General features: G+C 43.6%; 1 protein-coding gene across 1 annotated transcript; it reads left to right on the top strand.

Annotated features, from left to right (window-relative positions):
• Window positions 1–805: 805 nt before the first annotated feature.
• Window positions 806–27,190, top strand: LOC135246946 (ribonuclease inhibitor-like; the record flags this gene model as incomplete). Its single annotated transcript, XM_064320222.1, has 7 exons — window positions 806–979; window positions 12,403–12,576; window positions 19,527–19,700; window positions 21,274–21,447; window positions 23,585–23,746; window positions 24,302–24,348; window positions 24,589–27,190. Coding segments are annotated over 7 exons (1,513 nt in total), but the record flags the coding sequence as incomplete, so codon positions are not given.
• Window positions 27,191–27,514: the final 324 nt, after the last annotated feature.

Raw genomic sequence — 27,514 nt, 5'->3', positions numbered from 1 at the left:
ACAGTGCCTCCTGGAGTTTTAAATACACTGCCGTCTGAGCTTTAATCTCAATATAAACTACCGCTGGGTCTGTACAGCCTGCTCACTGCTTATTCCTGTATTTTAATGTATAAACACAATGTGCAGATGTTCCCCTTGTCATACAGTTCTACACTGCTGCCGTGCTCTCCTTGGGAGTATCGGGGCTCCCCCACTCCCTGCCCGCTGATCCCTTAGCAGTGTGCAGCACCAGGGGGTCCTGAGACGGCCTCAGCACAGGGGCTCAGCTGATCCCTTAGCAGTGTGCAGCACCAGGGGGTCCTGAGACGGCCTCAGCACAGGGGCTCAGCTGATCCCTTAGCAGTGTGCAGCACCAGGGGGTCCTGAGACGGCCTCAGCACAGGGGCTCAGCTGATCCCTTAGCAGTGTGCCCATAGTGATGGATGACAATGGGATTTTACATTTGTGCAACCTCGTATTTGTACCCCAGTGAAACAGGAAATGGTGAAAGGCAGCAATACAGTTCCGGGGGACTGAGATCATTTTTTTTTTAGTAAAATTTCTTTAGATGCCACTTTCTTTGGTTTTATTTTAAATATTCTTTCAGTGTGCCAATAATTTTCACCCCTATGTTTTTGAGAAAAATACTATTTTCGTAAGTTTTTTATAAGAATTATGTTTTATTGAAGTGAAAGTAAGCAGTTTCTACAAATGTTTGAGCAGAAAATTAAAATAATTTTGTTTAAATGTTTCTTTTATACAACTCATTTTAATGAAGAGTGCCAATAATTCTTCATTACTTGAATGTATAAACTCTTATTTGCAGACTAAACAGCTGTAACCTGACAGAGAAGTCCTGTGATATTGTGGCCTCAGCTCTCCAGTCATCAAACTCACCCCTGAGAGATCTGGACCTCGGCTACAATAACCTGGGAGATTCAGGAGTGGAGCTGCTCTGTGCTGGACTGATGAGTCCAAACTGTAAACTGCAGAGACTGGGGTGAGTAGTGCTGTGTACTGTGTGACATTAACTAAATATAATTACTGATTATGGAAATCTAAGGGTTTGAATCAGGGAAGACTGATTTCCTGACTCCATTCATTTTCAGAGCCTGTATCCTAAATGTTTGTGTGAATGAGAGTTTGCATATAAGATTATTGACTGGGGTGTGCTATGAAATGATGGGCAGCTTGAACCTGTGTCCTGGAGAGAGAGACTAGCTACTGCTGCCAGTCATTCATCTAAGTGTTCTCTGACATTAAGATCTTCAATCCTGGGAGGTAAATGTCCTGCTCATCCAGGAATCTAAAACCAACAACTATCCCTGGGATTAACCTAATTAAGATTTACCCCATTTGGGTAGCGAGACTATATAAATATCACAAGGCATGACTTCTGTATTATTCTATTAAATAACATTTGACTGACCCTAGCAGCTATCCATGAAGAGCTGCATATCCTGTTAGTGAATCCAACAATATGCCCAGTGAGTACCTCAGTAAGGGTGTTACCCCAAAACTTTAAGTTACTGTCGCTACCCCGGTTCTCCAAAAGACAGAGTAGTGAGATCCACGTATGGGAAACGACATCCGGTAATCCAATTTCACCAAGTATGGTTCTGACAGCCAGTAGCGCATTCAGTGCTACAGGAGACTACTACCCTCCTGGAAGAACATATGGGACACTGCAGTGCTACAACTCTTCATATTCACTTCATGTGTGTCAAGCAGGGCAGTCTTGGTGGATCTCTACACCGGGGTTACAACAGTAACCTAAAGTTCTCTTTCATCATCTCGTGTTTGAGATACAGCTATGGGGAGATACAGACGCCCCAGGGGGGGTGTTATCCTCTTTGAATCATATGCCATAACAAGAGTTCCACAAGCCAATGGGACAGCTGCTGCTTAGAGATACTTTTCCTTTGCAGGCAAGGGCCCAGGTGACTAAGAGCTGGTTGCTCTTTCTAAAAGCCTTAGTCTTTGTCATATACGTGTGGAGAACACACACAGGACACAGCATATGCAGCCTGTGCTGCTCTTGAGAGGAGAAAGGTGGTGGAAAAGCAGCAAGCTCCAACACATGTGAAAGCTGGAAAGCTTTTAGGCATAAAGGCTGGATTGGGTTTAAGAAAAACCGTATCCATCTTAGGGGAGAATATTGTGCACAAGAGTTGCACTGAGAGTGCATGGAGGTCACTGACTCACTTATCTGAGGCTAGTGCGAGCAGCAACGCTGTCTGGAGAGACAACAATTTTAATCTAATTTATAAGCTCAAACGGCCTTACAGACCGAGCCTTCAGCACCTGTGATAAATCTCAAGCTTTTTAGCAACAGGCAGAGAACAGTGAGCCCCCTTCATGAACCTGTGAATGAGGGGGTGCTGCCCCACTGCATAGTCTCTGAAACCAACATGACAAGCAGTGAAATCTGCCAGGTAGACCTTAATGGTAGGAAGGAAGGATTTCTCTTTATCCATAAGGTTCTGTGAAAAGCACAGCACGTCAGAAACAGAGAACTGGTAAGGCACTGACTGTCGAGAGGCACACCATCATTCTAACACCTGACACCTGTCATAAAGTGTCCTGGTAGAGGGCGCTCTCATGCTCTGGATGGTTGCAGCCATGCGAGGGGGAAGCCCTAATGTGTTGAGGTTATGCCTTTCACGGGCCAAGCCCATAGAGCTACTCGCTCAGGGCAGGGGTGGTGTATTTCCCCGTTCACCTGAGACAGGAGGTCCGTGCGTAGCGGGAGCGTGCATGGCTGTACATAAAGGAGAGGGATAATCTCTGCCAGCCACGGTGATTTCTGCCACCTGCGTGCGATTAGGAAAGGTGTGAAGCTCTGCTCTCACTCTGGCTGGAGTGGGAGAGATGAGAACGAGGGGGGGAAACGCCTCTGAAGTGATCTAAAGCTGCACGGCCAAATCTCTGCCATAGCATTTCCTCAATCTGGAGATGGAGACACCATTCCCTGTACAGTGGGTTTCCCCTGACAGCAGATTCACGCCTGTGTTCTGAATACCTAGAACATGGGTCACGCGTAACCACAGAAAGTGACGGCTGCTCCAGACCAACAGTCTGTGGGCTAGACCATGGAGCTGGAGGGAGCGCATGCCACCTTGGTGACTGACATATGCTACCGCAGTCATTATCGTTGCGTACGAGCACATGATGTCCCCTTAGACTGGGAAGAAAATATCTGAGAATTATCCATATAGTTAGTAGCTCCAGATAATTGATGTAAGCTGAGCGCAGCTGGGTTGCCCCCGTCCCATTCACCATGTGACCCTCCTGAGTGCCCTTCCCCCCTCCCCCCCCCAGAGAGAAATGCATCTGTCCTCACGTCTTTCCACATGAGAATGATCCTGAGAGGGGTTCCCTGAGTGTACAGTAAGAGTCTGTGTTTTCCCAGTGACGCAGAGCTGCATAGCGCTTGTGTGATACTGTGAGACAGTGATGGAGATCGCGCAGGGGGTTGAGGTGGAGGGATGAAATCCACCCCATAACGGTGAAACCACACTGTACGCGGTAACGCCAGGCAGCGACACTGCCTCCATTCATTTAAATGAGAGGTGGCGGCACATCAGCAAAGCAGTGGGAGAGATTACCTAAGTTTAACATCAAACCCCAGGTGGCACAACTACGCGTTGTGGTAACCAATCAGATTTGACCTAAAAATAAGTCAAGTAAATTGTTCCCCTTTTTCATAATTTAGTTCCATATTCTATAGTTCCACAATGGAGGCCTCCCTTTAATTCTCGTAAATCCTGCGCTGCCCTCCTGCAGAGACGCTGACCAGAGGAACGCAGCGTGGAGGAAAGACTCTGAAGTTGTCAGTGGCTCTGCTGTGTAGACAGTCATTAGTCTATGTACAGTGTAAATTTCACAGAAGATGCAATGCTGCTGACGAGCTAATGGCTAGTCGATATCAGATAAGCTAATGAAGTTTGTCTGCATGAATGCCAATGAATGTATATTCTACCAAAAACGTCTGTTTATTGGTATTTTAGTTAATAAACAAACAGTAATCACTGTATACAAATGATCTCGTAAAAAACACGTTTTCAACATACAAAAATGCCAAGTTACTCACACATACAAGACATACCCCATCTATAACTCTGACAAAAAAAGACTGACAAAATTAAGGCCTGCGATTAAAAGTATTGACATCAAAATGACGCCAAGTTACGGTACTACAAACAATATAGGCTATCTTGCCTCACCAAAATTAAATAAGATGTATTCCAAAGCAATGCTACCCAATATTTCACTGGGGGGTTTCACCCTGAACTGGAGTCTGTAGCCCTTGGCTATAGTAGCGCTGCAGTGTTCTATGTGCTCTTCCAGGAGGGCGGTAGCCTCCTTTCGCATTGGACATGCTACTGTCTGTCAGAGCCAGACTTGGTGCAATCGGATGCTTCTATGGGGGTCTGGACCGGATGTCATTCCCTAGAGTTGGCTTTCAAACACAAGATGATGAAAGAGAAGTTTATTTATGGCACCAATGCAGTGATTGGTTCTAGCAGAGATGCACACTTCAGTCAGTGTATAAGTAAGCCATGTACTTTATATGTGCTGTAAGAGAAAGAGCACTTTATGACACAATATGAGAGTTGCCAATAGCCATGAATAGAAAGCTTTAACAGTGTTAAGATTCAATCATTTTATTTACAAGACATGGCAAGATGGACTGGACACTATGCTATAGGAGAGAAATGGACATGCACCTGAAGAGATTGTAAGATAAAGAAAAGGAACACAAAGAAATTGTGATGCATACCAAAAATGCTTTTTATGAAAGGACTTTGGATAATGAAGTAAATTGTTTGAGCTTCCCTTAAATGCTATCCAGAGAACATCTCCCACAATCCACACTAGTTTACATTTGACAAAATAGAGTCTGACCTGACCAAAACTCTAGTACCTACCACCATCCCCAACAGACCAACCCCCCCCTCTACAGGGTTTGTTGGCACTGCATGGTAATTATCCTGACATTAAATAAGGGGTATTGTACTACTTGTGTGCCCTAATGATTGAAGCTATAATTCCTGTGTGTTGCATACTCCTCCTGCAAGGGTTTACAGAGATGGTCCTTCTAAGGACTGTTTTATATTTCCGTGTAGTCTGCATAGTTTGCATGATTTGCATTGTGTGCAACATTTGCAAACGGGCAGAGCATTTATATGGCATGTTGTACAGGTACAGGTTGTGATTTTCCACCCACTTACAGATACCTTCAATTCCATATCTTTCATCTCCTTTAATAAACTTTTATCACATCCATACTGTATGTTACGGGAACGAGGCACAGACGAGGCAGACAGTGCTGGCAACATGCCTGTAGAGGACTTTTATTGTTCATAACAAGAGAAATCACCGCGCTCACCCATTTTAATTTGTTTGATGCGTAGAAACCAAAGAAATTGTCACGGTACGGGTAGGGGGGACCCAAACGCAGAGGAACAAAAGACAAACTCAAAAGGGAAAATTAACAAAGACTTTACTAACAACAGGCAATCAAACAGGGAACAAACAAGGCCACAATGGGCAAAAACACAAACTCATAAAAATTCGAAATAACAGAAAACAAGAGGAACTCACAAACACGGGCAGAGCAGAACACGGACAGGGCAGAACACGGGAAGGCAGAGCACAAGGAAAGGTCAAACAAAACACAGGCAGGTAGATAAGGTTGAAACAAACAGATGTCGGGAACAAACACAGGCAGGTACATACGGTTTTCAAACAGACCTCGGAAACAAACACAAGGAACCAGCACCCGAGTCAAGGGAACAGAGAACTAAAATAGACAAGGGGTAACAAGACACAGGTGAACTCAAAAAACAATCAAACCAAAAAAGGAGGGGATAACAAGACACAGGTGGGAACAATGATGGAATAACGAGACAAATAATAATACAATTAACAGGGGGGAACAGGACACAAAACAGAAGTGCCGCCATCTGGCGGCCCAACAGGGAAAACGCAGACAGGAACACCGGAACATGACAGAAATATCATCAATTGAAAAGAAATTGGTTCGCACTCAATAAAATGGCTACAAAGCTTCAAAAAAATGTAATTATTTATTTGTTATTAGTTTTCTTTAATGCAGATTCATGCACAAACGTTTCGGCATGTTGCCTTCTTCAGTGTGCAGGTACAATGATTAAGACATTCCACCTTCTTATAAACAGGTAACAGCTGCCTTTCATTAGGGCTGCTGGCCAATTATTATGAGACAATTATTTATTAAGGCTGCTAGACAATCATAGTGAGACAATAGAGAAATTGGTAAATTGGTTAACAAGAGCAATCTTGTAATTTATATATCTCTCTGTGAATCACCCTACCATACCTGTACTATATGCATTGCCTATGATTCATAAATCCCTTGAAGATCCTCCTTTGTGGCCTATAGTATCAGGCATTGGCTCCCTTACTGAGAACATTTATCGGTTTGTGGACTTTCATATTTACCCCATAGTTAAGCTATTACCATCATACTTGAAAGACACCACAGATTTTTTAAGGGATTTACAAGCATTGTCAAACGTAGATGGAGGTGACTTTTTAGTTACATTATATGTTGGTTCTCTATACACCTCCATACCTATGTAAACACCTCACAGCTAGACCAATGAGGGTTTGTAGCTGGAGGGGAAGGTATCGCGTGTTCTCCCTTGGCTGGTGTGATTCAAAACCGAGATGTTAGTTATTTTTCCTCTGTTCGTAAGAACAGGGCACAATTATAATTAAGAATGCACTGGTTCCGTTGCCACGGGTTAGATATGAAGGCGCTGCTTCATATCCCGCTTAAAACTGGCCTAAAACGGATCAGTAGAATTCGGGTTACTCTCCGTTCGTAAACGGGGCTATGCTGTCATCAGAGATATATCCGATCTGTCGCCGGACTGTCAATATTCCAATGGGAGCATCAGAATATTCACAAATGCGCGGAACAACACATCAAATATATCAATGACCACAGCAAGAAAGCGTAACAGTTACTAGGTTTTACCCTCGTGATAATCTGACTCCATTTTACATGATAATTTAAAATTTGGCTTTAACTATACGTGGAACTTGGGAGTGATTACACTCGACTCTATCTTGTGCCATCATTCCTCAATAAATGCTCCCGGGCTTTAGCATTATTGTTAAATCTCAGTTCGGCGAGGAATCCAGAGGGTAGGAGGCTGACCACCATAATACATGCCTTCCATGCCTGGCTTACATGGATAGTGCATCGACAGTTATGAGCCCAGGACGGTGCGTATCTATCGGGCTCCTTCAGGCGAATTTGACAAGAACCGGCGTACTACGCCCATGGGTTCTCTTAAGCCAAAACACCAGAACCAATACCACCAATCCCTTAACAGGCAGATCGTGGTCACCTATCTAACTTGAAGACCCCACTAAAGACGTTTACTGTACTAGACCCCTGATCAGGAGGTCCCCGTCAGAATTGCCCCCCTGAGTATTTAAACGGAATTTCGGCTGAAAAGAAGATAAAATGGATTAGAGTCATGAAGACCACGCAAGTTAAAAATAAGAATTTATTGAACAGGCAGGTAGGTTATTATCTTCAATTTCCAAAATCAATTATAAAGGTTAAAAACATAAATACAGAGTAAAAGAGTTCTTACCCAGCCTGTTTAGCTACACACAGAACACAGAGTATGCGCAGTGCGGGAAGTCGATTGCGATCTTCCTTGGCTATCTACACAGAACCCATAGTAGGTGCACTGTGGGAAGTCGGTTACGATCTTCCTTGTCTGTCTACACACAGCGCACATAGTATGTGCACGGTGGGAAGTCGATTACGATCTTCCTCGATTGCTTTGTCTCCCTTCCTTTTAAGCCAAATCCCGCGTTTGGTCTAGGCGGCATTGCCATAAATTAACCTGTCCGAATCATAAATCTCTAATTCCGGCCCCCACCATTTGGAGGAGGTTGTTAAAACAATTGGTGGGGAAATGGGGAAAAGGAGATGATTACCAGAGAGGACATTCCATTGTGTTAGTTTTTTCCTGAGTTATTGAAACTATGTTTTATTAACTTCTCTTTGGTATGAAACATATTTCATTCAATAGCTATAATTTTCCTGAATATGTCCATACTAAACATGTCAATTGGATGTAATATTATGGTGCAGTTGTCATGAAAATACCCTTCTGTTTAACCATTGTACACGCAATCCATGTTATTATTACATAAGGCATAATACAATAATACAATGAACACATGTGCATGGTTTGTAAGGTTTTCCGGGATTTGTAAATAAGATATACAGATGGTTTATAGTCCAGATCCAGAAAAGAAATACAAAGTGTAATGTCAGAGGGGTCCATATGTGGGCAGTGTGGTACTGTCCCGTGTAGTGCCCCCACCAGGTGCCGGTCGCTTCACCCTTTACGACCCCAAAACACCCACACCCACAACCACAGACAAAGAGACTAGTTCCCCTTATCTTGGTTGTGTCCAGGTGGTAACATTCCAGAGAGCCAAATGGCCTGCCCATTCAGAGGAAGTCCGAGTGACTTATTGTTTTACCACAAGGCTCTCGGGTCCTTTGAAGTACACGCTGCGTCCCAGCATGCTGGCTCGTTCAAATGTCAGCCTTTTCTGGGTCCCAGTTTAATTTCCCTCTTACACCTACGAATACCAGCCTGGAGGCTCTGAGATTCTTTCTTTCCAATCATGAAGGTAGTGTGCCTACTGAGTTTATTATCAGTCTCACTCAATTATTTTCTCTTTGATAAAGATTACTACTTGCAAACACATGGCACTGCCATGGGGACTCCATTAGCCCCCAACTATGCTAATCTGTTCATGGGAAAATTTGAACTTGATTATTTATGAGAACAATCCTTACATAAGTTCTATTAAATACTGGACATGGTATATTGATGATTGTTTTATGATATGGAATGATTCAGAAATGAAGCTGATGGAATTTGTTAATTACATTAATTCAGAACTACCATCTATTTCCTTTTCAGTTGAGAAGAGCCCAGAAGCTATTCACTTCTTAGATGTCTTGGTCACTAAATAAGGCAATACCCTTAGTACTATGGTATATAGAAAGCCCACTGACATACAATTTTGTCAGCTGACAGTTATCACTCATTACCATTAAAGAAAGGGTTACCTGTGAGTCAGTTGCATAGGCTTCGCCGTATCTGTGACACTGAAGAAGAATACGACAAACAATCGGAGCTCCTCATTGAGCGTTTTCGCTCAAGAGGATACTCTGAAGTATGGCTTAATGACACTAAACAAAAGGTCAAAGGTCTCAATAGAAATGACCTGCTAAATAAAACACAGAGTAAGCAAAAAAAGACATTCTCTGTTAACTATGTTCTGACTTACAATGACTGTTCTAACAAAATTAGATCTATCGTAAACAGGCACTGGCATATTTTGTCCTCAGACACTTTCTTAAATAAAGCCTTTCAGAGCCCCGCTCTATTTACTTATAAAAGAGCAACTAATTTGGCTAATATGCTAGTAAAGTCAGACGTAGTTAAAGAGAAAAAACAAGCTTTTATAACTGGTTGTTTCCCTTGAAGGAGCTGTGCATCTTGTAGTAATATGATGAAAGGACATCATTTTGTGTGTCCCCAAACATCCAGATCTTATCAAATTAAATCTTGCATCACTTGCAGTACAAAAGGTGTAATGTACATGTTGAAGTGTCCCTGCCCCAAGGTGTATATAGGTAAAACTACACGTGCTTTAAAACAACGACTTGGGGAACATAAATCCTCTATAAGAATATGTGATATCACCTCACCAGTGGCGAGGCACTTTATAGAACAGGAACACTCTATTGAAGACCTTCAATGTATGGGTATAGAAAAGGTAACGCCAGCCCGCAGGGGAGGTGACTTTGAGAAAAAACTACTCCAAAGAGAGGACTTTTGGATATAGACTCAAATCTGTGTCACCAGGGGGCCTCAATGAGGAGCTGGACCTTATTCCTTTTCTTTAGATTTCTGTGTATGACCTTTATGCCTGCTTTTTTGTTGATTTCGATTTTACAGTGTATAACCTGAATGCATTTGTGATTGAGGGGCGTGACTGGGCTCACGAGTGGATTTATGAACGGCTTAGCCTGATTTCTTCTATTGTGGCCACTTGTGGATACATTCACCCCTCTACTATTCTCCTTGATTGCTCCTGTTAACCAATTTACCAGTTTATCTAATTGTCTCACTATGATTGTTTAGCAGCCTTAATAAATAATTGTCTCATAATAATTGGCCAGCAGCCCTAATGAAAGGCAGCTGTTACCTGTTTATAAGAAGGTGGAATGTCTTAATCATTGTACCTGCATACTGAAGAAGGCCACATGCCAAAACGTTTGTGCATGAATCTCTAAATCTCTAAAGAAAACTAATAAAAAATAAATAATTACATTTTTTTGCAGCTTTATAGCCATTTATTGAGTGAGGACTTTTATTGTGACAGCGGTATCACAATGAATGAAGACAGGGGAAAAGTGAAACAAAAAACAAGATCAGGCTACTCAAATGTTGGGGAAAGCAAAAGTGCTAGGGAAGTGCAGGTGGGTCCAAAATTCAGGCCACAAGGAGGGGCACGTCCGAGTCTGCCACAAAAATAAAACAAAAACAAAAACGAGAATCAGAGACTATGTTAGTCACTCAGTGAGGGGAAAGCCAGCACACCCCTGGAGTGAGACCATGAGGCCTATATAGGGCCAGCAGCTACTCAGGCAAAGGGGAAAGTGGTGTGGAAAAAGCACTGGTATGCTGCCGGTGGCCTGACTGTATCTCAGGTCCAGGTCTGAGTGTGGAGTGGAGGTGCTGAAACTCAGCCCTGTCCCTCTGGTGCTGTCCAGGTCTGAGTGTGGAGTGGAGGTGCTGAAACTCAGCCCTGTCCCTCTGGTGCTGTCCAGGTCTGAGTGCGGAGTGGAGGCGCTGAAACTCAGCCCTGTCCCTATGGTGTTGTCCAGGTCTGAGTGTGGAGTGGAGGTGCTGAAACTCAGCCCTGTCCCTCCGGCGCTGTCCAGGTCTGAGTGCAGAGTGGAGGTGCTGAAACTCAGCCCTGTCCCTCTGGTGCTGTCCATGGGGCGGCAGGCTGGGCCGGTGAGACACAGGTGAAGTGGAGCCGAGTGGTGGCTGATGGCAGGGAGGGGCGGGGCTCCAGAGGCCCACACCACAATACATAAATATGAGCATGTACATTACTTCCTGTTACAGTGAATCTGCCTTTAGCTGTGTGTTAGTTTGCAGTGCTGTGGGAAGTTTGTAACAGATAACCAAAAGGAAATAAGCAAAGTCGCTGTCCACTCTGAAAAATGTATGTTGCCTTTTACATCTTTACTTTTGGTGGTGGCCAAACATCCTACAGCACTGAAAACTAACTCGCTGTCCACTCTGAAAGATGGCAGCTGCATGTCTAGTATGGGATGGGAGGGTTAAGCCCAGAGAAAAGATCATAGAATAGGTAGATGAGCCCATTGACCCAATTCAGAGAACTTACAGTATAAGAAAAGGAGACATTTGGGTCAGAATTACATCTATAGAACTGTCAGAGTTCAGTCCAGCAGGATGTTTAATTTTTAGGTCCAAAATACTGCAGTTGGAGATTTTAGCACAGACATCTTCCTCAGTGTGACAGTACGGGTGCTGGGACCCAGGCGCAGAGTGGGGGAAAAAAAAACACGAAACTCAAAAAGGGAAAATTAACAAGGATTTTACTCACACAAAAAAGGCAAACACAAACAGGGAACAGGCAAGGCCACAAAGGGCAAAACAACAAACTCAAAACATTCTTAAGAACAAAACACAGAACAGAACACAGGCAGGCAGGCAGGGTACAGGCAGGTGGAACACAGGCAAACACATAAAAAGAAACACCAGAAAATACATACGGGTCAGGAACAAAACACAAACGGGTAAAAAACGCAGGCAGGTACAATGGGTCTCAACAAACGCTAGTCGGGAACAAACACAAGGAACCAGCACCCGAGTCAAGGGAACAGAGAACTTAAATAGACAAGGGGTAACAAGACACAGGTGAACTCAAAACAATCAAACCAAAAAAGGAGGGGATAACAAGACACAGGTGAACTCAAAAAACAATCAAACCAGAAGGAGGGGAAAAGACACAGGTGGGAACAGTGATGGGATAACGAGACAATGAAACAATCATACAATTAACAGGGGGGGAGCAGGACACAAAACAGAAGTGCCGCCATCTGGCGGCCCAACAGGGGAAACACAGACAGGAAAACAGGACCATGACACTCAGAGCATCATCAACCTTAAAATCCTCAATTTCACTCTTCATCGCTGAACACTGTCATTGGCACATTTCCCATATTAGATACATGCTTCATGTATACCTAATATAGTAATACTATAATATATTTACTCTTCTTTGCAGACTGAACAACTGTAAACTCACACAGAAGTGCTGTGATATTGTGGCCTCAGCTCTCCAGTCATCAAACTCACCCCTGAGAGATCTGGACCTCAGCTACAATAACCTGGGAGATTCAGGAGTGGAGCTGCTCTGTGCTGGACTGATGAGTCCAAACTGTGAACTACAAAGTCTGGGGTGAGTAGTGCTGTGTACTGTGTGACTTTAAAGAAGTAGAATTTGTGATGAAGTGTGTAAAGAGTGTGAATTTAATCACCGGGTGGAATAAAGAACCTCACTAATATTCAGAACCTGTAACCTGAATGTTTACGTGTGAATATGAGTTAGCGTATAAGCACATTAACAGGGGTGTGCTCATGTGAAATGATGGGTGGCAAGACATTGTACCCTGGAGAGGCTATCTACTGCTGCCAGGCATTCGTTCAAGTGGTCTGTGACATCAAGACCTTCAATCATAGGAATCCAGGAATTTAAAAATAGCAACTAATTAAGGCTTACCCCATCTGGGTGAAGAGACTAAATATCTAAATATCCCAGGACATGATCTCTGTAATATTTTATTGAATGACATTCAGATCCATCTGGGCACTGACTCTAACAGTGACCCTAGAGTAGCTGCACATCCTGCTAGTGAAACTAACAATATGCCCAGTGAGTAACCCAGTTAAGGTATTACCTCTAAACTTTAAGTTACTGTCGTAACCCCAGTTCTCTGATACACAGAGTGGAGAGATCCACCTATGGGAAATGACAACCGGTCATGACTAGTGTAGAAGCATCCAATTGCACCAAGTCTGGCTCTGACAGACAGTAACGTGTCCAATGCTAAAGGAGGCTACCGCCCTCCTGGAAGAACACATAGGACCCTGCAGTGTTACTACTCCTCAGTGAACGTATTCACTTCACATGAGCGGCAGGCAGGGCAGTCTTGGTGGATCTCTCCACCGGGGTTACAACAGTAACCTAAAGTGCTCTTTCATTATGTTGTGTTTGAGATCCACCAACCGGGAGATATGGACAACTCCCAGATTGCCATATGCTCACAGCTGTGGCTCGATTGCTTGAGCCTGACACGCACTTCCTGTTTGTGGTAGAGAGAGAGAGGAAGGAGTCTTGTGGAGTTTGGAAAAGTTAGTTACAGGATTGTATTGTACTTTGAAGTGTGTATTTGTTATTTCATTTGAGTTTTTTTTCATTTGGGATTGTTTTGCTCCTAAGGTGAAAATCTTTGTTGCTGTCAGGGGACAGGGAGGGAATTTTCCATTTTTTTCCTCCGTTAAGCACTCAGCTAGCAAACTAGCCATTTTGCTAATTCGGCCACCTTCTTGCTGACAGGTTTTTGGTTGTTCGCTTTCCCAGGAGCAAAATATAACTGTTGTTAGATAGTTTGCCTTTATTGTTATGTGCTAATGTTAGCAGTAGTTTATTATAATCTGCTTCTGGATGAATTTTCGTTTTATTTTGTCCTAAGATATATGAATAAAATATTACCTAGTACATGGGTTCCTTCAATTACTGCTATTTAGTAATTGTTATTTAGTAAAAGTTAAGTTAGTTAATTTAACCCAATTAATTCTGCACCTGGTCATTCTTATTTGAACACTTAATATTAGTTAGTTTAAAGTGCCTTATTTTTCTAGTTTAAAGTGCCTCCCCAGTTTCTGCTGCTAGTTGTCCGGAGCCACTTAAAGCGTTTTTAAGTTGTGGTCTTGGTGTCTCGGTCTCAGCAGGTAGGAGATCTCCTAGAGCGTACAGACAAACTCCTTGAGTTCTGTATGTAGAACGAGGGGCCATAAATAGAAATTAGCTAAATATCAGTCACTGTGTGGAATGGCCTGCCAGGTCATGTAGTAGGGGCAGAAACTCCATGGATTTTTAAGACTGGGCTTGATACAGTGTTAGATTCGGTCTAGTCTGTAGGTAATCAGAGCAATAGGTACAATTTAGTTTGAAAATTGGCAAGCATTGTTGGGCTGAATGGCCTGTTCTCAGCGTATGTTATGTTATGTTATGTTGTTATGTTATGTTTTGTTAGTTGAGACGCTGTCAGGTCTTGGGAATGAAATCTGTTGGGAATCTTCTCCTTTTGTGGAACCATGTTGGGACCAGTGAAGTAACACACTGATGACCACTTTCCAGTTGAAAAGGTTTTATTACAATGCACAAAGGGAGGCTCACCACGGTGCCTCAGCAAGCGCTCTGTCTGAATCTGAACAAGACAGCGACAAGTGAGGGCTTAACTATTCTGGTCAGTGATTATTGCCAAATGAGAACATTCTCAGGAAGGAATAAACATTGCACCAGACTCCCCGGGGGCCACCCATTTGATCTGGAGGTGTTGTATTGCCTTACAATGATTGAACTCTATATGTGGCCATCTGTCGCTAACAGTGGGAAGTTGTTGCAGAGTGTGTGTTGGTGTGTGTAAATGTGAATGGGGAGGGTGGTGTCTGGCACATCTTGTGTAGGGCAGTACTAAAGACATTCCACTGCCCAAAGCTATAGCCAGGGTACAGGAACAATGTGAAGTACTGAAACCCATAGCAGATGAGGGGAGATGTGTGCACCTCGCACAGAGCTCACCCCCAGAACTGAGTGGGCTACCGGCCTCAGGCAGTGGAACCTAGCAACAGTATCTGGAGAAACCCAGCCTGCGGCTGAATAAATATCCTGTAAGGAGACCCCATGAATAGGGCCCACTATGCAGCCATGCCCCTCATTGAATGAGCCCTCAGGCCCAAGGGGGGTGTTATCCTCTTTGAATTATATGCCATAATAAGAGCTTCCACAAGCCAATGGGTCAGCCGCTGCTTAGAGATACTTTTCCTTTGCAGGCAGGGGCCCAGGTGACTAAGAGCTGGTCACTCTTTCTAAAAGCCTTAGTCTTTGCCATAAACGTGTGGAGAACACACACAGGACACAGCATATGCAGCCTGTGCTGCTCTTCAGAGGAGAAAGGTGGTGGGTGAAAAGCGGCAAGCTCCAACACCACACATGTGAAAGCTGGGAAGCTTTTAGGCATAAAGGCTGGATTGGGCTTAGGAAAACCCGTATCCATCTTAGGGGAGAATATTGTGCACAAGAGTTGCACTGAGAGCGCATGGAGGTCACTGACTCACTTATCTGAGGCTAGTGCAAGCATCAATGCTGTCTGGAGAGACAACAATTTGAATCTAATTTATAAGCTCAAACAGCCTTACAGACCCAAATGCAGGAATGGACCCAAATGCAGAGTGCCAAAAACACAAAACTCCAAAATGGGGAAAACAAAAGACTTTAATACGAGGAACGGGGAACAAAGGGAACAGAATGCCTCGCAGGGCGGTTATGAAAAACACAAAGAAAACCTCAAAAAACACGAGAAAACAAAAATACCAAAACCCAAAACGTGGGAAACAGAGCAGGCAGGGAACAGGCAACAGGCAGGCAAGCAACAGGTAACAGGCGACGGGCAACAAACACGCACACAGGTATCAAAACCGCAAACAGGTAATAAAGCCACAAACATGCACACAGGTAACAGAACCAAAAGAATCCAGCGCCTGAGTGAGGGAAGAGGGAAACTTAAATAGAAGCGACGCAGACGAGACACAGGAGGGCACAATGAACAATCAGGCCACAGAGAGGGAAGGGAACACGAGACAATCAGTAACTAATAATGGAATAATGGGAAACAATAAAACAATTAACCGGACACAAAGCAGGGGTGCCGCCATCTGGCGGCCCAACCAGGAATAACGAGGGGGGAGGACACAGAACCCTGACAAGATTGCTCTTGGGGAGGTTTACTCTGAAACCAAGAGACAACAGATGTGTCAGAACTCACTGAGTGTCCTGCACAACTCTGGGTTTTGAATTGGCAATAATCAGCCAATTGTCTGTATAAGTCAGTATTCTGATCCTCATTAGTCTCAGTGGAGCCAGACCCACCTCTACACAAATACAGAACACCCGTGGACTCAGGGAAAGGCCGAAGGGTGGAACTGTGTATTTGTAGCAAACACCGCGATGGGCGAAGCGGAGGAATTTTGTGTGAGGGGGATAAATGCCTACGTGGAAGAAGGCATCTTTCAGATTTACTGATGTGAAACTGGGATGTTATGTTAATCAGTTAAGTGTTCATTCTTAATAACAATGTTGATTAATGAATTTCTACAGATTAAACAGTTAATTTTCAATAAACCATTTCAATGTATACCCTAATGTTGGTGATTAGATTTCAAATTAAAGAGACGTTTCTAAAATGTGAAATTAGAGAGTCACGGTTCCCTTGACTGGCAGCGTTAGTGAAACGTTATTGGTCCATTCCTGGAACATCAGTGCCATCTGAGCGCGTCTTCTCAGCTGCTGGTCTCACCTTCAGCAGACTGCACACCAGACTGACCCCGAAGCACGTAGATATGCGCATATTCCTTAACAAAAATGCTTAAGTATTAAGCTAAGCATATTTTAAGTCATTCTTTTTATAGGCCACGGAGTAGATTTTACTCTAATCAGTTAATCATTATTAATCAATTATTGGGTGCCGACGATTGATTAAAAGAATTGCACAAAAGTTTCCAGTCATTCTGACATATTGAACATGAAAGAGTGCTGTATGTTAACATTTTGAAATGATATTGCATCAAATGTTTGTTTAACACTGAGATCCAAGAAAGGAAGTTGAGAACCGTCCTTCTTTGGGAGCTGGAAATAATGAAAATAAAAACTATGTTGGGTTCGATCTCTGGGAACCACACGTATTTCCACCTTTTTGTAAGAAGGAAGGAATTTATTCCTCTTAAACATGGGAGCGCTCTCTTGTGTTTGAGAGTAAATGACTGTTGAAATGGGGGTTTCACTCTGTACTGGAGTCTGTAGCCCTTGGCTATCGTAGCGCTGCAGTGACCTGTGTGCTCTTCCAGGAGGGCGGTAGCCTCCTTTCGCATTGGACACGCTACTGTCTGTCAGAGCCACACTTGGTGCAACTGGATGCTTCTATGGAGGTCTGGACCGGATGTCGTTCCCTAGAGTTGGCTTTCAAACACAAGATGACAAAAGAGAAGTTTATTTATGGCACCAATGCAGTGATTGGTCCTAGCAGAGATGCACACTTCAGTCAGTGTATAAGTAAGCCACGTACTTTGGATGCGCTGTAAGAGAAAGAGCACTTTATCATATGACAAAATATGAGAGTTGGCAATAACCATGAATAGAAAGCTTTAACAGTGTTAAGAGGCAATCATTTTATTTACTAGACATGCAAGATGAACTGGACACTATGCTATAAGAGAGGAAAGGACATGCATCTGAAGAGATTGTAAGATAAAGAAACGGAACAAAAAGAAATTGTGATGCATACCAAAATGCTTTTTAAGAAAGGACTTTGGATAATGAAGTAAATTGTTTGAGCTTCCCTTAAATGCTATCCAGAGAACATCTCCCACAATCCACACTAGTTCACATTTGACAAAATAGAGTCTAACCTGAACAAGACTCTAGTACCTACCGCCATCCCCAGGAGACCCCCCCCCGCCCCCCCACCCTACAGGGACAGGGGTGCTGCATGGTAATTATACTGACAGTAAATAAGGGGCATTGTACTACTGGTGTGCCCTAATGATTGAATATATCACTCCTGTATGTGTTGCATGTCCTCCTGCAAGGGTTTACAGTGATGGTCCTTCTAAGGACTGTTTTTTTACGTCTGTGTAGTCTGCATAGTTTGCATGATTTGCATTGTGTGCTACATTTGCAGATCATTTATATGGCATGTTGTACAGGTACAGGTTGTGATTTTCCACCCACTTACAGATACCTTCAATTCCATATCTTTCATATCCTTTAATAAACTTGTATCACATCCATACTGTATGTTACGGGAATGAGGCACAGACGAGGCAGACAGTGCTGGCAACATGCCTGTTGAGGACTTTTATTGTGACAGCGGTATCACAATGAATGAAGACGGGAAAAGTGAAACACGAAAGACGAGGTGAAAGACTACTCAAAGAGAGAGATCAGGCTACTCAAATGTTGGGGGAAGCAAAAGCGCTAGGGAAGTGCAGGTGGATCCAAAATTCAGGCCACGAGGAGGGGCACGTCCGAGTCTGCCACAAAAAAAAAAAAAACGAGAATCAGAGATTCTGTTAGTCGATCAGTGAGGGGAAAGCCAGCACACCCCTGGAGTGAGACCATGAGGCCTATATAGGGCCAGCAGCTACTCAGGCAAAGGGGAAAGTGGTGTGGAAAAAGCACTGGTATGCTGCCGGTGGCCTGACTGTATCTCAGGTCCAGGTCTGAGTGCGGAGTGGAGGTGCTGAAACTCAGCCCTGTCCCTCTGGCACTGTCCAGGCCTGAGTGTGGAGTGGAGGTGCTGAAACTCAGCCCTGTCCCTCCAGCGCTGTCCAGGTCTGAGTGTGGAGTGGAGGTGCTGAAACTCAGCCCTGTCCCTCCGGTGCTGTCCATGGTGCTGCAGGCTGGCCCGTGAGACACAGGTGAAGTGGAGCAGAGTGGTGGCTGATGGCAGGGAGGGGTGGGGCTCCAGAGGCCCTCACCACAATACATATATATAAGCATGTGCATTACTTCCTGTTACAGTGAATCTGCCTTTAGCTGTGTGTTAGCTTGCAGTGCTGTGGGAAGTTTGTCACAGAAAACCAAAAGGAAATAATCAAAGTCACTGTCCACTCTGGAAAATGTGTGTTGCCTTTTACATCTTTACTTTTGGTGGTGGCCAAACATCCTACAGCACTGAAAACTAACTCACTGTCCACTCTGAAAGATGGCAGCTGCACGTCTAATATGGGATGGGAGGGTTAAGCCCAGAGAAAAGATCATAGAAAAGGTAGATGAGCCCTTTGCCCCAATTCAGATAACTTACAGTACAAGAAAAGGGGACATTTGGGTCAGAATTACATCTGTAGAACAGTCAGAGTTCAGTCCAGCAGGATGTTTAATTTTTAGGTCCAAAATACTGCAGCTGGAGAGTGTAGCACAGACATCTTCCTTAGAGCATCATCAACCTTAAAATCCTCAATTTCACTCTTCATCGCTGAACACTATCATTGGCACATTTCCCACATTAGATACATGCTTCATGTATACCTAATATAATAATACTATAATATATTTACTCTTCTTTGCAGACTGAACAACTGTAAACTCACACAGAAGTGCTGTAATATTGTGGCCTCAGCTTTCCAGTCATCAAACTCACCCCTGAGAGATCTGGACCTCAGCTACAATAACCTGGGAGATTCAGGAGTGGAGCTGCTCTGTGTTGGACTAATGACTCCAAACTATAAACTACAGAGACTGGGGTGAGTGGTAGTGTGTACTGTGTGATCTTAACTAAATAGAATTTGTGATTATGGTTCTATTCAGTGAAATATTAAAATGCTCTTTCTCTCAGTTTACTCCTCTGTCCATCAGCATTCTTTCTTTTCACATATATATCTTACTCCTCTATCACAACAAGCAAATAAAAGCAGGATAAACCCTTTTGAGGGTTGCCAGGTTTGTGGTTCCTGAGCAGAATGTAAGGTTTCAGTGGAGTCTGTAGTATCAGGTCACAGGTGATGACTGGATGCTGAATGTCTGATTGACATGGTAAAAGATGACCACCTGCATAGTAAAATGTTTCAGGTCTGTCAAACATTGAAGTCTACACCCATCTCCATTATTCACTACCTGCTATGAACTCTAATGAAAACCATACATTTACCCCACTCTCTTTCACACACTGACCTTTTGATGAAGGGGAGTATTACTCCTTCATCACACGCCTGTGTGTGCTGCAGGATTGTGGTGTTTCTGAAAGGTCTGTAGGTCTGACCAATAATATCATGACTGGTTAGACAAAACCTTCATGTTATTTTATATACTGGTGTATATATTTAAGTTGTCTGTGACAGTTAGCTGCTTAGTTCCTCACTGGCTCAGCTAGCTAGGTTGGGTCATGAAGTAACGTTAAGGTAGGTTGGGCTGGCTGGCTAGCTAACTCGTGCCTGTGAGTCAAAGCGAAAGCTGAACTTAGAACAACGGCAACACGTGTCAACTTGAGGGTCGTGTTGTTTGATGTAAATGGTAAACAAATGATATTTGCAAAGTGTTAATAGTTATTATCAAATAATTGTGTTATGTAACTGTAGTTCTGTATTTTCAAAGAATGAACTAGCTGAGGTAACAGTAAACAGCTCAGAGCGAGCTGGCATCGCCATGGTAACCAACCGACCCTCCTAACGGCCACATTTTAAACAGCGTCGTCATGGTTACCGTCACGTTACTTTGGCGAGAGGTAAATAAGGAAGAGCCCAATTTTGTATTGAATGCGGTTTCATTTCACCTTGCTGAATATTTTTAAATTAATGTCAAAAACCCTAACATACTGTATATTTTGTTAAACTTAAATTGTTTGATAACTTGATGGTGACAAGATTAGGAAGAAAATATTATCATGATGACAGTAATGTATTTAGCTAATGGGTTATACGAGTACATTACCAGTTATAATAATCTATTCATAGTGATGAATATTCAGCATCTTTGAAATGTATAGATGTTTATGACGTGAAGAACATGTCAGGTGAGGTAAAGTGCACCACAAAAATGCTGTTTTTTGTGTTTGCAGATTAAATTAATATGTTTGCAAATCAGATAAGTTCATCACATGGAAAGGGTTATTAGAGCCCAGTAATTGCCTTAGACTATTGTGGATTAGTCAGAATACTTTATGAACTTAATTTACACACCCCCCTCCCTGTTTTTGTGTGTACATCTCAGGAATGCATAGGTACATATGTATCAACTGTCAAGGTGAACAATGTCACAAAGAATTTGTGCGTGTGTTTGTGTGCGTGCGTGCGTGTTTGTGTGTGTGTGGTCTCTCCACAGGCTGGGTTGGTGTAGTCTCACAGAGGGCTGCTGTGATGTTCTGGCCTCAGTCCTGCGTTCTCCTCACTCAGGGCTGAGAGATCTGGAGCTCAGAGACAATGAGCTGCAGGATTCAGGAGTGAGAGCGCTCTCTGCTGGACTGGAGGACCCACACTGTAAACTGCATAGATTGGGGTGAGTACAAACACAAACCCCTTGAATAAATTAGGGCTACAATGTGACTAAATACAACACTGATGTCAATGTTTAACACTCCACAGAACTGAAACAGCATGTTCCTGTTCTTCATCTTGGTAGAATTCAACTACACAAATGAATGAAGGAAATGAATTAGTCCTGTGTACTGAACTGTAGTGGGGTGTAAACTCAAATGTGATTGATAATGACTCATTCCACATTCATGTTATTTTAGTTTAACACACACAGCCCTGTTAGTTTATATTATGTTACATTACATTTATTTGCCAGACGCTTTTATCCAAAGTGATGTACAATAAGTGCATACAAAAGGTAATTGGAACAACTACAAAACACAGGTCCGATAAGGTACAATATTTTGCAGTTATTCATAGCCATGAACACATTAAGTCCAGTTCACACAGTGAACATTACTCTGACCTAACCTAGGCTAAGTCAAACTAGGAGGCATTACAAGCAACATCTAGACAATAGCCGCGTTTCCACCAAAATTACCCGGAACTTTCAGTCCCAGGAACTACTTTACCAGGAACTAAAAGGTTCCTTCAGCCAATGGTTGTCTGCGTTTCCACCGGTGTCTAAAGTACCGCGAAGATTAGGCAAATTAGCCCACTGACGTTGTCGTCGGTCCATCTGTCATATGATTTCTTCTGTAACCCCATACTACCACCGAAGTAGCCTACATTATTTTCTAATAACCGGGACAGCCCGGAGGGGTTTATTCCACTTATATACAACGGGTTACCAACAATGACTATATATGGTTACTTTTGTATTTATTGATTTTCATATATCCTCTCAAACAAATTAGTAGTGGTACAGCCACCGTTTGCTTTCCTTCGAAGTTACTGCTAGCCGAGCAGCGAAGTGTGCCCTCCAGATGCGAACCATGCACCATAAATAAGTCCATAGTCTTCCTGGTCTTTTCGTGGAATTGAAAAATGGCAGTAAAATTGAGTAAAATTACGGCAGTCTGAAAAAGCTAAAGGGAAGATTACTAGAATTAACCTGTTATTTTACCCGGATAAAAAGTGCGGAAGGTGATTTCCAGTTTGCTTGTACTGTATCACCAATGTTAATTATGCAGAACTACCACATACCTCACATAACTGTATCAAACGTTTTGAGTCAATTACAACGGGCTAACAAAGAAAATCCGGAAGAAAATATTCAGCAACCGAATTAATCCGTTTGAATGTTTTGGTAGCCTACGTAATATGCTGTCCCAGCACGAATGCTTAGCATTTTATAAAACGAATACTAAAGCAAGAAAAGAACAGAAGAGCACACGTTATAATTCCAAGACGTTGACAGGCTATAACCAAAAGTAGGCTACTGCGCCGCATAACATACAAGTTTGATTTGTTATTATGAAAATAAATTGGTTTGCCGCTGCATATTTTCAAACATGGCGGGTAATGGCGGAAAATAAATACAACACAAATGCTACGAGTACTCGACCAATCAGAAATGTTCAGCGCTGCAAGCTCCACCCAAAAGGTTCCTGTACTTTCGGAAAGTACTACCCCCCGAGCAGGAACGTTTTGGGGGGTAAAACAAAGCCCCCAGAACTAAATTTAGACCCTAGTTCCTGCGGTGGAAACGCACTGAGTTCCTCAAAAGGTTCCTAGTTCCGGGGTATAGTTCCTGCGGTGGAAACGCGGCTAATGATACAAGGTACAATAAGTGCTGGATGGAGGTACATGTAACATGAGTGGCACAGGAGGTACATGTGTAGAAATAGGGGGATTTAAGTGATAGAAGTGATCTACAGAGTGGTGATAGTTAGTCCAGGTATAGTCTGAAGAGATGCATCTTCAGACCACGGCGGAAGATGGGTAGTGAGGGAGAGGTTCGTAGAGGAACAGGGAGTTTGTTCCACCACTGGACAGCTAGGGTGGAGAAGCTCTGTGGTAGAGACACGATTTAACCCTTTACCCGGATGGCAGGGGGTGCAAGGCAGTGGTCAAGTGGGCGTATATGTGTTTGACACACAGCCCTGTTAGTTTATATTAATGTATGTAAGGTGTGTAACACTGCTATGTGTTTGACACACACAGTCCTGTTAGTTTATATTAATGTTTGTAAGGTGTGTGTGTCCTTCTCTCTGCAGGCTGTCAGGCTGTGGAGTCACACAGAGAGGTTGTGATTCTCTGGCTTCAGCTCTGTGTTCAAACCCCTCACACCTGAGAGAGCTGGACCTGAGATACAATCACCCAGGAGACTCAGGAGTGAGAGCGCTGTCTGTTGCTATATTGGACACACTCACACTGCTGTAAGTACAGAGAGTTTCCACACTGCACCTCACACACACCCACACACACACACTCACATTGCTTTAAGAAGATTTTCCACACTGCGCCTCACACACACATACATACACACAAAAGGAGTTGGGGGGGGGGGGGGGGGGGGCATGGAGGGCACTGTTCACCAGCGTTACTCAAGAGGGTTTGGGATCTCCTGTGGAGGGTGCTGCAGGGGATCACTGTAGTAAATAAGATGTGGTTGTTGTAGTTGGGGGTTTGATCAGGGACACAGTGATGGTGGAGTTTCAGTATTACAAAGCAATGGAGAACCTGAGTGGGTTTCAGAGTGTGTGTGTTATAAGGGTGTTTTATGTTCAGTAGAGGGAGGGGAGATATTTTTGCACATGGAATAGGGTGAGGGAATGGAATAAGTTTCCTTTGTGACAGATTTGTGTTTTTCATATGATCTTGGTTTTGTGTTTAATTGTGTCTTTGTTTTTATTTATGTGATGTCACTGGTGTGTTGAGAGTGGAAATAAAGGATGGTTAAAATTCAAAATTCTGTTCTGCTGTTCTTACAGTGTGGACCATGGAGGAGAGAACAGGACCAAACCAGGACCCAGGAAATGTGAGCGTGTATCGACACAGAACACTTTCCATAGATACATACACTGCTCTGTGTGTGTGTGTGTGTGTGTGTGCGTGTGTGAGAGAGAGATTTCTCTCTTACACACATAAACACACAAACAGAAACACACAAGTACACAAACACACACACAGGTTCTATCACAGCTCTCTCTCTCTCACACACATAATGAGGTGAATATTAATAATGATAATTAATCTCATTAATGTCTCTGGTGTGCAGATGGCTGTCAGTTCACGCTGGATCCAAACACAGCGTGCAGAGAGCTGTCTCTGTCTGAGGGGAACAGGAAGGTGACACACACACTGCGGAGATGGGAGCCATATCCTGATCATCCAGAGAGATTTGAGTGCTGGACCCAGGTTGTGTGCAGAGAGAGTGTGTGTGAGCGCTGTTACTGGGAGGCTGAGTTCAGTCTGTCTGAGGGGGAGGGAGGGGTTTGTATAGCAGTGACATATAAAGGAATCAGCAGGAAAGGAGAGGGTTCTGACAGTGTATTTGGGGGGAATAAAAACTCCTGGAGTCTGAGCTGCTTTAAACCCAGTTACTCTGATAAACTCGGTTATTCTGTCTGGCACAATGAGAACCAAACAGACATACCTGCCCTCCCCCCCTACCGCAGAGCAGGAGTGTGTGATGGTGCTGGTAGAGGAGTGTGTGTGCGCAGGGTAGGAGTGTGTGTGGACCATCTGGCCGGCACTCTGTCCTTCTACAGCGTCTCTGACTCTGACACACTGACCCTCCTGCACACATTCCACACACACTTCACTCACCACAGACCCCTCTGTGCTGGATTTAATGTGTGGAGATCCTCAGTGTCCCTCTGCTAACTGGAGTAGAGACACACACACACACACACACACACACACATGCACACACACAAACATGCACACACGTACGTGCACACACACAAACATGCACACACATGCGCGCACACACAAACATGCACGTGCAAACATGCATACGCACACTATCACGTACACACACACACACCACATTCACATACCCACTCACACACACACACACACCACACACACTCATATACACATACACACACACATCCACACACACACACATACTCTCACACACACCCTTTCTCTCTCAGTCATGCACACGCACTCACAAATACACACGCTGATGTACACTCATGCACACATACTCACACACTTACACACACATTCACACAAACGCACGCACACACACACAAACTCATGCACTCACGCACACATACATACATGCGTGCAGAGACACAAACACATGTCAACACACACATTCACATTCCCATACGCATGCACACACATGTATAAACACACACATTCTCTTACCCATGCACACACACACACTAATGTACACTCTCGCACACACAAACATACACATTCACCAGTGCACTCTCACGCGCACACACACATGCATGCATACGTACACACGCTCATAACCGTATGCACACACACACACTCTCTCTCTCTCATACTCAGTCACTCACACACACACCCTCTCTCTCACACACACACTCACATCCACACACATTCACACAAACGCACGCGCACACACACACACAAACTCATGCACTCACACACACACACATACATGCGTGCAGAGACACAAACACGTGTCAACACACACACTCCTCAGTGTCCCTCTGCTAACTGGAGTAGAGACACACACACATGCGCACACACACACATGCACACACACACGCATACACACACACACGTGCGCATACACACATGAATGCATGCACACACACACACACATATATATGCACACACTCATATACACACACACACATACATGCGTGCACAAACATGTGTCAACACACACACTCCTCAGTGTCCCTCTGCTAACTGGAGTAGAGACACACACACATGCGCGCACACACACATGCACACACACATGCATACACATACACACACACGCACACTCAATCACACACTCACGTATATATATACACACACTCATATGCACCTAGACCCACACACAAACGCACTCACACATATATATACATACACTCATATGCACCTAGACCCACACTCGCACTCACACACCTACACACACTCTCGCACACCCAGTTACACACACACATACTCTCACACACACCCTTTCTCTCTCAGTCATGTACACGCACTCACAAATACACACACTCATGTTTACTCATGCACACGTACTCACACACCTACGCACACACACTCTCTCACACTCAGTCACTCACACACACCTACATACGGACACTCATTCTCTTGCACGCACACACACTCAAATACACAGTCACACATTCACACAAACGCACACACACACTTTCTCTTACCCCTACACACATGCACTTGTGTGCACACACACACAGCACACACACACATACTCATGCACTCAATCATCCTCTCACACATGCACACACACATACATGTGTGCACACGCACACACACACACATTCTCTTACCTATACAAACACACAACCCGGGCACACACATACTCATGCACTCACACACATACACACACGCACATGCTCACATCCACAGTCACTCCCACAAACGTACGCATGCATGCACACACATTCACAAATTCACGAACACAAACACACTCTCACCCAATCACACACACACACACACACACACGTCGACACACTTGCAACCTTCCTTGACCAATACCTTACCACTGCAATTTCAGCTGTGCCCAGTATTAGCCTCAGTACAGCTTAAACCCTGTACATCTTTTAGCAGGTTCAGGTTAAGCACTTGCTGTATAAATGTGATTTTTTTTTTTTTACATTTTAATACATTGATATTGCAAATGTTCAAGGTTTATGTTTATGTACTTTTGATTATTAAAACATCAATATAACATTGAGAGTAATAATGCCAAAAGATGGCAGGGTAAAATGTTTTTGAAGTAATAATTCTGTCTCCTGTATCTGCATCTTTTTTAAAAGAATCCAGTGGCTAACTCCTCCACTTAAATGTGCATTTTACTAGTTTTTACAGTTGTTTTCATTCATTTTCACAAGAGTTCCAATGTGCAAATTTCTGTGGGCAAATGCAGCTGATAGGGAGAATGCAGAATAATCACTGCAGTGTACTTATTTCATTTCATTACTGTAAACAATGATGAATTGAGTTTCCTTATTTATTCTGTTAGGATTCTTTTTTTTTTTTCT

The sequence above is a fragment of the Anguilla rostrata genome, unplaced genomic scaffold, assembly GCF_018555375.3.
Source record: "Anguilla rostrata isolate EN2019 unplaced genomic scaffold, ASM1855537v3 scaf0990, whole genome shotgun sequence".
Taxonomy (NCBI): Eukaryota; Metazoa; Chordata; class Actinopteri; order Anguilliformes; family Anguillidae; genus Anguilla; species Anguilla rostrata.
This window is presented reverse-complemented; position numbering and strand designations above follow the sequence as displayed.